Source organism: Lampetra planeri, chromosome 36, assembly GCF_965212315.1.
Source record: "Lampetra planeri chromosome 36, kcLamPlan1.2.h2, whole genome shotgun sequence".
Classification (NCBI taxonomy): domain Eukaryota; kingdom Metazoa; phylum Chordata; class Hyperoartia; order Petromyzontiformes; family Petromyzontidae; genus Lampetra; species Lampetra planeri.
The window spans coordinates 5633574-5647255 of record NC_136142.1 but is presented as its reverse complement, the minus strand read 5'-3'; the positions used below and the strand labels follow the sequence as shown (position 1 = coordinate 5647255).

General features: G+C 46.5%; 1 protein-coding gene across 3 annotated transcripts; it reads left to right on the top strand.

The window, feature by feature from the left end:
• Window positions 1–510: 510 nt before the first annotated feature.
• LOC144730724 (alpha/beta hydrolase domain-containing protein 17B-like) lies at window positions 511–13449 on the top strand. Of its 3 annotated transcripts, none has more exons than XM_078611435.1 (6): window positions 520–689; window positions 4848–4970; window positions 6377–6674; window positions 8277–8476; window positions 9641–9820; window positions 10024–13449. In XM_078611435.1, the coding sequence occupies exons 2-6, from the start codon at window positions 4912–4914 to the stop codon at window positions 10241–10243; spliced, it is 957 nt and encodes a 318-aa protein (XP_078467561.1). In that variant the 5' UTR covers window positions 520–689; window positions 4848–4911; the 3' UTR covers window positions 10244–13449. The 3 variants fall into 3 exon arrangements, with proteins under 3 accessions (XP_078467562.1, XP_078467561.1, XP_078467560.1); XM_078611434.1 differs by having other exon boundaries at window positions 6374–6674; XM_078611436.1 differs by lacking the exon at window positions 4848–4970 and having other exon boundaries at window positions 511–689; window positions 6374–6674.
• Window positions 13450–13682: the final 233 nt, after the last annotated feature.

The window sequence follows — 13682 nt, the reverse complement described above, 5'->3', positions numbered from 1 at the left end:
CTAGGCGAGGTAGTTGACATCTCCTCGCCACCCTGATGATGATCTGAGAGAGACACGCAAACTCCAAATATACAGCAGCAGGAGTCAGTGTTGAGATCGAACCCACGACCTCCTATAGTCTAGGCGAGGTAGTTGACATCTCCTCGCCACCGTGATGATGAGAAACACGCAAACTCCAAATATACAGCAGCAGGAGTCAGTGTTGGGATCGAACCCACGACCTCCTGTAGCCCAGCCCGAGGTAGTTAACATCTCCTCGCCACCGTGATGATAGAGAGAGAGACACGCAAACTCCAAATATACAGCAGCAGGAGCCAGTGTTGAGATCGAACCCACGACCTCCTGCATACCAGGCGAGGTAGTTAACATCTCCTAGCCACCGTGATGATGATAGAGAGAGAGACACGCAAACTGCAAATATACAGCAGCAGGAGCCAGTGTTGAGATCGAACCCACGACCTCCTGTAGCCCACGCGAGGTAGTTGACACGTGGCCGCCCTGCACCGCTGTTGTTTACGTCACGTGCGCCCACGTGACTCGCGAGGTCCGACGAGAGCGACAAATCGCCGCGGTCCCTTTGAAAAGCTCGAGCCGGGGCACTCGGGCGAGCTCAGGAGAGAGAGAGAGGACGACTACGAGGACGACGAGGGGAGGACGACTACGAGGACGACTACGAGGACGAGGAGACGGTAAGAGAAGAGTGGAGAGATGACGTGGGGTGAAGCGAGGAGGGTGAGGGAGGGAAACGAGGGAAGGACGCGGCTCCTGAGTCGTGTGAGTCGGAGCTCATCGCCAGGCCCGGCTATCGGGCCTTCAACCCGGGCCTAAACGCAGCGCAGTTAGCGATAACAATTCTACTTAAATAATAAAACGCAGTGCTATAATAATGTGTGTTGTAATAATGACAATAGGTATTGCGCTGTTATAATACGCGCATTGGTGTAATTGCAATCCCTAGTGTTTTAATTACAGCGAGCATTATCCGGACATGGTAATATGCAATGTTAAAATGAAAACTGTTACAACGTTATTTGTAGTAATCGCAGTACTATAGTTTAAATAATCAGCCACCAACGCCGCACTGACCGGCGTGGTGAAGTATGGTCAATGGGGCAGTCGCCACAATCGAAACGGTTTGGAAGACGCCTTCCATCTAGCAGTTGGGTTGACGGAGATTTGAATAATAACAGTAATTATAGCAGTATTCTTAGTATTTCAGTGATAGCATCGGTGATACGCTGATAATGATAAACGTAACCACAGGGATAAAGAGGGTTGGGGTGAGGGTAACGGGCGCCAAGGGGCACTGGGACATCACCACAATGTTAGCGAGAAAATCACCAGCATTGAGTGACCCTTACAGTGTGACACCACCACCACCACATTGCGAGATATATAACCAGATTGTGAGTGACACCACCACCACATTGTGAGTTACACCGCCACCACGTTGTGACACGACCACCACGTTGTGACACGACCACCACATTGTGAGTGACACCACCACCACCACATTGTGAGTGACACCACAAGCGAATTGTGGGTGACACGACCACCACCACATTCTGAGCGACACAGTGACCACGTTGTGACACCACGACCATATTTGTGGTGACATCAACACCACATTTTGAGTGGCACTCACTTTGACACTGACGCTGTGACACTAGCACTTTGGGAGTGACACAGTCACCACATTGCTGTATGCGCTGTCGCGGCTCTATACCGGAATCAACAGCACTGCAAATTTGCTGATGATGTAGTTTTCTTGGGGAGGAGACTAGTTTTTTCTGGTTGTCGACTGGCTCCAGCAATAGCAATGTGGAATACACACCGTGGGATTAGTGTCATCGGCACACGAGAGCACCACTCCATATGCTCGTTGAGAGTAAATACACTGCGATTGTGTTATTTACTTGAGTAACTGTGATATTACTTTATCGCGATAATAAGATCGTTTGCAAGTCGGAGGATTTGATCTATTATCTACAGAACAATTCAAATCGTGTTAACTGCCTGTGGATCACCTTAAAAGCAGGGCTTGATTTCAGCCGGAATACTTTTCTGGAAATAATATTGGTGTGCCACATCCATTTTGGGATTACATTAACATTGTGTACAATAATGTATGTACAAATTGGTGTGATGGGCACAACGTTGTAATGATTGACACGAAATTAATGAATAAACATTCACAAAGTATTATAGCGATTTCGGGAACAATAATATGGGATAGGCATACCTTGTACAGAACTTTAGGGGTAGTGCATTACGCCATTAATCCCTACTTAACCGTAGATCATCTCACAAGCATCTGCATTCATCTGTGTCATGGTGTGACTCACAACATGCTTTTAAATCTTAGCAACACCTTCCACTTCAATAATAATTGTGTTCACATTTTTTTAAAGTTAATAAAGAAACACAAATGCACCTCTTCACAATTTCTGGCAAGGAGGTAGAGCACCCCCACGGTCTGGCCTCACAAATAGAGATCCTTTATGGGTCTTTGTCAGAGGTTGCAAACGAGTTTTGATTCCTTACCCGTACCCGGCCGCACCAGGGTCGCAAATGGGTACCCGGTTACTCACCAGTGACTCATGGCCTACCCGTACCCGTTCCCGGCCGCACCAGGGTCGCAAACGGCTACCCGTACCCGTACCCGGCCGGGTACGGGTAGCCGGCTATCGGGTAGGGTACGGGTATCGGGTACCCGATTGCGACCTCTGGTCTTTGCCTTCTCGTGATGATGATGTGACCTCGTCACATGAGGATGAAGCACATGCAAATCGCAGTCAAATTGGTTATTGCTGTAAAAATAAACAAACGACAATATCACAAAATAACACGGGATATTGTAATTGTCTCGTTTTCTTCCCAGCATGTCTCTTTTGTGCTGGGGGGGGGGCTTACAATGATCGGATGCCAAATACTGAGTCTCCTCAGTATTTATTCATTGCTGTTTATTGAACACAAGTAGGGTGGTAATTGCAACACTTAAGGCGAATTGCATTGCTTTGCAATGATTGCAACACCTCGTCTTTCGCAGGAGACACAAGCCTGACCCGTACCGTGCAATAATTGACATGATGGCAGATGACGTGACCATTTTATTTAAATCTTGTTTTTAAATTTGGAAATTACTGTTGCGCATGTACAGCCCTTTTGTCAACCCGCCGATGGACGAGGGCCTCCTCCGCACACCGTGAGGGTCGTGGGGGTTATTTTGACATGCTTCACTACGCTGCTTGGCGTGGGCGAGTGAAGTTGTGGTGCAGATGTATGAACTGCTTTTTTTATGTTTAGTTCAGTGTCTTTACCCGCGCCTCCGATTAGCACGGTTGGCTACGTGCGGTGCGAAAGAAGTTCAACATGCTTACCCCGAGCTCTCATACTCTGATGGTGCATTGTCTTTGAGTTGTGCGCCTTTTGGCGTCATCTGGTCCAACCCATGTGAGACTAGGCTCTAAGGAAAGCTGTCTCGGGTGTGGACCAATCAACTTCAAGGACAGTGCACACATTATCAGAGTTATGTTTTTTGTTTGCATTATGACTGCAGGTATTGTGGTCTATGCAAACATGACTCCTTGTAAAAAAGGTGTCAGTTTTGTTACCAGGTAGAAGGGTAAAAAAACAATTATCAAGTTCAACATACATACATCAACAGCAATACAGAACAACAATAGATTTTCTTACACTGCCCTCTGCTGTCCTCAATGTCGCCCTGTAGCAGCCTACAATAACCGATTGCTTTGTGTTTTGTTCACCCATCAAGGTGAGATACAGGCTCACTGATGCTGTTTTTTTTTTAAATCCTTTATATTAAGTTCGCTTGCTTGCTTAGGACCGTGCAAATCTTTCGGTCGTTTTTAACCCACTTCCCGTGATCCAATCGAGCTGACATTTTGCACACAGACTCGTTGTGCGTGACAATGCATTTTCGTGAAAAAATGTTTTACAAAATTTTACACTGTTTAGGGAAAAAATATTTAATATTTAATTACCAATTGTTTAATGCTGCCAGACAATCATCTGACCCATAGGTGGCAGCCATCTCAAGCCAGAGGACGAGAGGACTCTAGCCGCCCCGATGCCACGTATATAAATGATTTATAGTGAAAAACTTTGTTTTTATGGGTTTACTTGTTAAAGATCTGATTGGATTGGGTGCATTCCAGGTGATTTGGTCGTGACACTTGTGTCCCACAGCAAGAAGTGCCTGGGTTTAAATGTCCTCCCTCTGTTCTGCGTGGGTTTCTTCCAGCTTCTACAGTTTACTTCCATAGCAAAAAAAAAACTTCCAATGTAATTGTTATTTGTCAAACATTCCACCTTACACAAGCAAACGTGCTAATCGAATGGGATTGCACATAACAGCATCACCCCCTCTTTTAAAAATTGAGCTTCAATTAGGCTTTCCTAAGAAACAAGTGTAATAATAAAATAATAACAATGGATTTCGATGCACTGTCCTCTGTGTAGCCCCTGCAGTGTTGTGCGGACGCCTAAATCACAGTTATCATTTAAATTTGATCTTTTGACTTGACGTTGATGAGATATGGGGTAGAGCCGTAGCACACTGATTCGCACCCTGCCCTACAAACTGAGTGTTCGGAATTTAATTCCAGACGCAGTGTATGAACTGGCTCCGAGCACCCCATTTACTGACAAGCTTGGTGAAGTATGGTCAAACAACCGCTGCCACAACCTACACGACTTGACGAGGGCTTCATGTTAAAGTGGATTGACAAAGGGCTGTCAATTACTGACAATTTAATTCTGTAGAACTGCATGATGTCTCTGAAAGACAAGCGGTGTATTAAACATTCCCTCTTTTGTAACCGTAGATGATGGTGATGTGTGCCCTCCGCTGGACCGAATAAGTGGAGCATGAGGAACGCTCGGATTTGAATGAGCTCAAGGTCGAAGAGTGAGTTGAACAGCAGCAGCAGCAGAGCAAAGCGAGCAGGGTGAGAAATGTTAACTATACGCCCTCCATAGCCAATGAGCAGTGCTCCACATATGCTGCATACTGAGAACTGAATTAGCAAAGAATATAGGAATTCATCTTCTTGGTTCTTTCGGTAAAGTCACGTAGAAGGGAAGTAATAAAATAATAAAAATAAAACATAATAATGGTCTTCACCTGAGGACGGCCGCTTGAGTTGTGGCCGAAACGTCGTGAGAATTATTTTATGTTTTATTTTTATTATTTTATTACTTCCCTTCTACGTGACTTTACCGAAAGAACCAAGAAGACGAATCCCTGCAGTCACGAAAGCTTTAAATCGATATATAGGAATTGTCTGAAACGTTTACATTTAATGTGTAATAGCGCGGCAATTCAACCAGTGGGCGAGTTTTTTAACTCCCCCCCCCCACTGCCTCTGTCCACCCAGCAGTTAGTCGATCGGTAGGTTGAATGTGGTAGGGTAAAGTGTGGGTGCTCCCACCTCTTTGAAGACATCTGGCCTCAATGTTCCCTCGAGATGGCTTATATAAAATTCCCTCTAGAGATGCTCTCTCTAGAACTAGCGGAGCCACTTCCACCAGCAGTGGCGTAGACAATATAATTGCAGGGCTGCACTTTAACGCATTACAATATGTCTGAATGAGCTTCAGTGTTTGCATGACAGAAACCGATGCATGTTTGGTGAATGATTGGTCACATGATCCTCAGAGCCCGCAAGGGGGCGGCTCGGTAACATCCCCTCACATGCCCTGCTGTAGAAATATGTTCGTCGCCTGACAGTCAAACTGATACATTTTATTTCTCAGCTGGTATTTCGGCAAATTATGTTCCAAACCGAATTTTACGTACAGAGTTTTTGCTGTGCAATCATTTCGATGTAAAGCTTTCGTGACTGCAGGGATTCATCTTCTTGGTTCTTTCGGTAAAGTCACGTAGAAGGGAAGTAATAAAATAATAAAAACAAAACAAAACATAACAAAATAATATAATTCTCACAGAATATAATTCTCACAGAATTATATTATTTTGTTATGTTTTGTTTTGTTTTTATTATTTTATTACTTCCCTTCTACGTGACTTTACCGAAAGAACCAAGAAGATGTGCAATCATTGTTGACCAGAGTGAGCGCATCAAATCGCTACACTCGATTCAAACCCAGGATCTCAGCAGGTGCTAGCAATGTGGTCCGACCACGGAGCAATTTATGATGCAAACAAAACATGCCAATTAGTACTAGTTCAGCACACACCAGTGTGTTGGAGAGTAAACCCACAACATTTCATGTTTCGCCGGTAATTATATAACCAGCTTCATCAGGCGACAGCCATAATTGTGCGAGAAATCCTCCTGTTTCGGTCTGCGGCAACTGCATTTCGGCAACGTGTCCGTCCGTGCGATAGCAGGGCGGTGAGAGAGATGGAGGCGGAGGGAGAGCGCGAGGGTCCCTCGTTCCGCGAGCTCTGCTGGCTCGTGTGCTGGCCGCCACTGCCCAGCCGCATCGTGTCCAAGCTGGCGTTCTCGCCGTCGCCGCCGTCGTACCGCCTGCAGGGAGATGGAGCGGGCGGGCGCTGCGGCCTCGTGCTTACGGAGCGCGCCGACTGGCCGCACACGTCCTCGCGCCTCGACGCCATCGACGTCTTCCTGACGCACACGCGGCGCGGCAACCGCATCGCCTGCATGCACGTGCGCGCCTCCCCACAGGTGCGCGCTCGTCGCCCACTCGGAAAAATAATAATAATCGCATTCACAATCTCCGGTTTCCTTCCCGAGTAAAGCCCATTGAGCGATATAACTTTTTTCAAGGGCAACTCGGCTAGTAGATTCATAATAATTCAGGAGCAATATTGCTTGTTTACATATTAGTACAATTGTCACCCTATATCTGTTCAATGCTTCACTTTTTGCAGCTAATTTGTGCTGTGATCATTCTGGAGGTAATCTAGCTGAACCGATTTGTTATGCAGGGAATTTTATATTTAGCTTTTATTTAACGTTGAATCAAGTTTGTGGTATTTTTTATTCCTCGTGTGATACAGTTGTTTTTGGTATTTGTGTTTGTTCTGATTTCTTTGCTCCATTGCAACACAATTCAGTGTTGCGATTCGATTCAATAATTGAGTGAACCCATTACAACAAGCATTTTAAAGACAGTTATTGTTTTATGCGACGTCCGATGCATGTATCGTGAGCTTAAGCATTGAAATTAATCATTAAACCGACGTGTTATTATACCCCTACAATTTCACAGGGGTCGGCTCTTGCAAATAATTATACGGGAGGTTGAATAGCCACATTAAAGGGACCTTTAGGAAATTGGAAAGGTCTCTGCTGTAGAGATTGGCAGGACAGCCCTAGAAAATTAATCGTGGACCCTTTGTTATTTGGCTCTGGAATGAGGAGTGCTGACCGCTAAGATCCTAGACAATTGAGGTGGCCAGGTGCCTCAGAGGTGAGAGCACTGAGTTGGCACCGCTGATATCAGGGGGTCATCTGTTTGAGCCACCCGTGATTAAACTGGTTTCTCATTTAGAGGGCTGTATTTGTTTCATTACGTATTGTGCTAATTTGTACGTGGCAGAGCCTATTGTACTAACTATGGGTCTTAATGGGACATCAGGTTTGGGAATTTTTGGTAGCCCATAAAGTCTTGGTGGTTTTGATGCCCTTGGTTTGATCAGGTATTGCTCTTCCTTGTGAATTGATGACCTGGCAATGATTGCCGTTGTTTTACGTTCCAAGGTGCTGGTTGGGTCTCGTTTAATTTTAAGGTAGGTACCTTCATCGAGTAAATCTTTGATTTTATTATCATAGTCCTCAAGGAGCATCACAACAGTCGATCGGTCCTCATCAGCAGCAATAATTTGGATATTTTTTATTTGCTTTCAATTATCTTAAGGCTTTTGCTTCACTGAAGTTAATTTTTGTTTTGGCAATTTGCTGTTTTCAATTATTTTGGCAACCTCGTGCCTAGTCATCTCAGCTTGATTGTGGGGGAGATGTCTAACTGCTGATTCCACTTCAGCAATGATCTCATCGACAGGGATTGTACGTGGGGCAACAGCAAGTTAAGACCTTTAGACAGGACTGAAACCATATCGCTGAATAATTCAACGTTAGTCGTGTTTTAACGACACATTTATATATTTACGCGATCTAGCCCAAAAACCTCTTATGGATGATATTGGTCGCGAAAGCCTCCTGCGTGTTAAAATGAACTATCATGCTACATTACTCTTCATGTCGCAGAGCATGTTTACACATCGATCATCCTGCACCGGCTCCCCCCTCCAACCCACGCCACAGGCCCGCTGCACTCTGCTCTTCTCACATGGGAATGCCGTGGACCTCGGCCAGATGTGCGGCTTCTATGCCGATCTTGCAGCCAAACTCAACTGTAACGTCTTCTCCTACGACTACTCTGGCTATGGCGCCAGCTCGGGCAAGCCGTCCGAAAGGAACCTCTACGCCGACATCGACGCCGCGTTTCAGGCGCTTCGCACGCGGTAACGAGCCAACACAGGCCACGGTCATTCATACCGCGGGAAAAAGAAAACAAAAACTTTTCCTTACTGAAGGACAAACTTGTAAATACCTTCAGCTAGCCACACATTGATACACATCTTGCTGTTATCCAACAATAAGGTTTAAAGGTAGAGGTGCAGCCCTGCAACTGCTTGCTCACTCTGCTGCTGGCAGAGGGATATCGTTCCAGACTGTTGGCAGCCCCAACAGTCTGGAACGATATCCCTCTGCACATTCGCAGCATCACCTCAATCGCCTCCTTCAAGAGAGAATTAAAAACTCACCTCTACAATCACGTGCTTTCGAGCGACTCTGAGCTTGGCTCCGCGCCTCTGAGTTGCGGCCACTACGTCTGCAAATTTGTGCGCGTTACAAATTGAACTATTATTAATATTATTAAGAGACTCCACTCGAGGTAGCTTCAGAGAGCGTCTCCAGACCGTTGTGCGACAGTGACGTGGGATGTAGTCTACGCGTCGACTGCCTATGAAGAGTCCATTGCTTTAACGGAAGTGACTTTGAGTGTGCTAAAATAAAAAAAAACTGTATAAAAACATGTCGTACGTGGCACTTGGGAGGAGGGTGTGTGCTGCAATGAAATATCACTGGCTGCTGAGCAAAGACACTTGATACAAAGCATGGAATAGTGTAACTAAAAATAATAAGAAACATTTTTAAATCCTTTATATTAAGTTCACTTGCTTGCTTGCTTGCGCGCTTACGACCGTGCAAATCTTTCGGTCGTTTTTTAACCCACTTCCCGTGATCCAATCGAGCTGACATTTTGCACACAGACTCGTTGTGCGTGACAATTTATTTTCGTGAAAAACTTTTTCCATAACTTTACACTTTTTAGGAAAAAATAAATTATATTTAATTACCAATTGCTTAATAGTGGCAGGCAATCATCTGACCCATAGGTGGCAGCCATCTCAAGCCAGAGGACGAGAGGACTCTAGCCGCCACGCATATAAAGGATTTATAGTGAAAAACTTAGTTTTTACGGGTTAATTTTTTCGAATGCGCTTCCCAAACAGGGAAATCATTCACGAGTCCCCCAGGCCATCCTCGGGAGGTGGGGGAGGGGGGGGAGCCAGGGCCTGTTGAGATGCTGGAGGTGGTGATGTGTGTCTGTGTTGGGGCAGGTACGGGCTAACCCCGGACAAGGTGGTGCTGTACGGTCAGAGCATCGGCACCGTGCCCACGGTGGACCTGGCCTCGCGCTACGAGTGCGCTGGCGTAGTGCTACACTCGCCGCTGGCGTCCGGCCTGCGCGTGCTCTTCCCAGGGATTGCTCGCACCTACTGCTTCGATCCTTTCCCAAGGTGCGCGAGTGACGTGCGGGGGAGACGAAACGTTTATAAAACCTACACAACGAAGAATAAATCCTTGGATTGCGCAATACGTTCAGGGACAAACGCACGTCGGAAAGCATCGCTGCCCCATGTCGTTTTTTTCTTTTTCCTCGTTTTTATTGAATGCAAGAGTTTCTCTCTGTCTCCCTCCTCGTTTTTTTTCCCGTTTGCAGCATAGAGAAGATCTCCAAGGTTTCCTCCCCCGTACTGGTGATTCACGGCACGGAGGACGAGGTGGTGGACCTGTCGCACGGCATGGCCATCCACGCGCGCTGCCGTCGTCCCGCCGAACCGCTCTGGGTGGAGGGCGCCGGCCACAACGACGTGGTGCTGCATGCGCAGTACATGGAGCGCCTGCAGAGGTTCCTCACCCACGAGGTCGCTTGTGCCTAGGTTCTGCGAGTCGCGCACACCACCACGCCGTGGGCGGGGAGCAATGGCCACGCCAATATCATCACGTCGTCGCGTAAAACACCCGTCGTGGCGGCGGTGGTGGTGTCGTTGTGACACCTTTGGTGGCGTGTGCCACTTTTTAACGCAATGCAATGCAACCGTCTGAATGCATTCCGCCATTGAGAGTAAACGCTGCGACGCGCGCTGGTTAATTTGCGTCGTTCCATAGACACCGCCATAACTGACGTGGGGGTAGCGGTTAGGTGGTGGTAGTGGTGGTGGTGGATGTGCCACATTTGTTTTTGGTGCGAGCCACCTCGCAATGCAATGCACCTGTCTGGATGCAACTGCTTCCTAACACAATGATGAAATAGAATCAAAGGTGAAAGGTGCAGCCCTGCAATTTCTTGCTCTCATCACTGCTGGCAGAAGGGCTTCCACTGGAGGGAGCTCTAGAGAGCCCCTATTAGAGGGTATTTTGGTCTGCTCTTCCAGAGGTGGGTATTACCCACACTTTATCCCACCACAAGCGACTTGCCGATCGACTTGACTGCGGTGTAGCCATCTATACTGCTGGGTGGACAGAGGCGATGGGAGGGGGGGGGGGATTAAAAACTCGCCCTTTGTTTCAACTGCCACTCCGGGAGATGAATTGAACTGGTGACCTCTCATTGCAAGTCCAGTGCGATGACCATGTCACCTCAGCAGCATCCCCAGTGAAATAGAATGTGCAGTAAGGAATGGGCGTGACACGCACATGCACCGTGCAATTAGCATCGACAGACTTCACCACATCGCACTGGACCGCATCGTTCTGCAAAGAACCGCACTGGATTAGAGATCACAAGCTGGTGTGCATGTGCAACTTTTCTTGGGGCCACAGAAAGCATTGACGGAGGAGAATTCCATGTCAGACGTGTAGTGCAATCATCCATTTCCATTTGCTTTGATCTGATGACCATTCCATTACCATGCCGTGAAGTGTTTTTACTCCGTGTGCGCCATCACTTACAAAGTCGTTTGCGTGTTCTTGCGGAGCCGTGCTTTACCTGTTTTGAGTTTGTATTTTGCTTTTCCGTGACAGTGTTAAACGTTTAAATTGCGTTCATGATCGCGAACCTCGGGGGCTGGTCGTCCCGTTATTCATCTTGTCTTACAAACTGTGAAGAGAAGAGATCACTATTTTCCTACGGCCTGGAGCCCAGCAGTAGACACAGCGGGTGTACATTTGTGCGTGTGTGTGTGTCCGCCCGTGCCCGGCACACTATACCAGTGTGCCATTCATAATATGGATGCATGCCTGTGTGCATAATGCAAAGTCCAAAAAATGTATTCAAACTTAAGAGTTTGGTACCAATCAGGGCTTAATTTCTCATTGAATGTTTTTTTTTTTGGGTCGCTAGTAGACCTGGAGTAGGTAACAACGTGCCGAGTATCCACAGCCCATATTGCGAGGAAATGTTGGATGTGGTGTGCCGGGTGCAGAAATAATGAGCAGGTCGCCAACCCGGACAGACCCGGCAGAAATTAAGCCCTGGTACTCATGTCCAGTTAACTCTCGGTCCTCTGGGGTAATGGGAGGTGGGGGGGGATGGTTACCCGGATAGAAACAAAAACACGGGACAATGCAAATGGTATGCAACATAGGCTATGAAAAAAAAACATTTATTGTTTACTTACGTAGAATGTGGGTGAAAATGTAGAATGTGCCGTGTTTTTATTGGTCGCTGAGTCACGAGTGGGGGAGCAGTAAGTAGTCGAGTTAGTGCGCATGCGTAAAGGGCGTGAATTGGCGGAGACTTTTATATTTTCTTTATTTTTTTGCAAGCACGGTTGACCCGCAATCCGGATAATGAACACACGGTTCATCGAGAGTTGACTGCGTATGGGTCGTTGATCTTGGTTTTTTGTCTTTCTTCCTCGTGAATGTTACATTTATCGCGTCAATCTTTTACAGGGGGTGGCTTGCTCGGTGAGCCTAAAAGCCAGGGCCGCAACTGAGCTATCGGTTGGGAAACTTGGTCGCACGCGACTGAATTGTGCCTGCAAACTAGTCACGAGCAGTTGTGCAACCGACTGCTTGCAGTCAAGATTCGCCTCTCTTTTCAACAGATCTTCTCGGCGATTTGTAGCAATGTCTTTCATCACGTGCGCGCATTTGTGAACCGTGATTGGTTCGTACAATCCTGAACGTGGCGCTTGATTTTATTGTTGCGCAACCGCTTGCTCGGATGTGGATGAAGCCAGTTGCAGGGGATGATTATTATTTCGATTTAAAGCTTTCGTGACTGCAGGGATTCATCTTCTTGGTTCTTTCGGTAAAGTCACGTAGAAGGGAAATAATAAAATAATAAAAATAAAACATAATAAAATAATTCTCACGGCGTTTCGGCCACAACGCAAGCAGCCATCCTCAGGTGAAGAACAGGTCTGTCGGAAAGACAGCGTCTGAATGAACGTTCATTCGGAAAGACAGCGTCTGAATGAACGTTCATTCGGAAAGACAGCGTCTGAATGAACGTTCATTCGGAAAGACAGCGTCTGAATGAACGTTCATTCGGAAAGACAGCGTCTGAATGAACGTTCATTCGGAAAGACAGCGTCTGAATGAATGTTCATTTGGAAAGACAGCGTCTGAATGAACGTTCATTCAGACGCTGTCTTTCCGACAGACCTGTTCTTCACCTGAGGACGGCTGCTTGCGTTGTGGCCGAAACGTCGTGAGTTATTTTATGATGTTTTATTATTATTTTATTATTTCCCTTCTACGTGACTTTACCGAAAGAACGAAGAAGAGGGATGATTATTATCAAGTTGCGTGATTTCGAGAGCGACTTGGGTTGAGCAAGCTATCTCTCCGTCGTGGACCTGGCCAAAGTTGGCCCTGTGCAGTGTTATTTTTGCACCGTGTTTTCAGTTGCAGCTTTTGTTGATATTTTGTTTTTATTAAGCATGATGTTGTTGTCCCCATTTAGTTGAAAGACGTGTGAAACTTGAGCGGGGATTGACATTGGTGGAATTGGCGAGAGCTCGTTTTGCCAAAGGCCTTCATCGTCTTGCGGAAGCTCTTTCCTCTTCCATAGCAAAGGGGGGGGGGGTGTGTTTAAGTCTTCTCTGACCTCACATCTTCCGTAATATATGGAAACATTTGTCCGTGTTCATGTCGTTTGAGATATTTAAAAATAAAACAAATCTTTAGTTGTGAATTCCGCCGCCGTTATCGAGTGTTGCAACAGCCATTGTGTACACCAAGAGCATCGTCAGGTGTCGCGTTTCCGAAGACCAATTTAGAAGCCTCCATACAGTAGGGGTCATACAACCCATTACATTAAACATACACGCAACCAATTCTGAGTTCTTACATGAGCCAATGGATCTATCAAGATGGCAGATACAATGTCTGTAAAAATAAAGTACTGTAATTATAGGAGGCCGTTAT

Excerpts from the sequence above, each read along its gene's own strand:
- LOC144730724 (XM_078611434.1), top strand. The coding sequence starts at position 4,912 with ATGAGCTCAAGGTCGAAGAGTGAGTTGAACAGCAGCAGCAGCAGAGCA. Across the intron at positions 4,971-6,373 it reads AGCAGAGCAAAGCGAGCAGG|CAGGGCGGTGAGAGAGATGG; the intron begins GTGAGAAATGTT and ends TCCGTGCGATAG. Across the intron at positions 9,821-10,023 it reads TGCTTCGATCCTTTCCCAAG|CATAGAGAAGATCTCCAAGG; the intron begins GTGCGCGAGTGA and ends TCCCGTTTGCAG.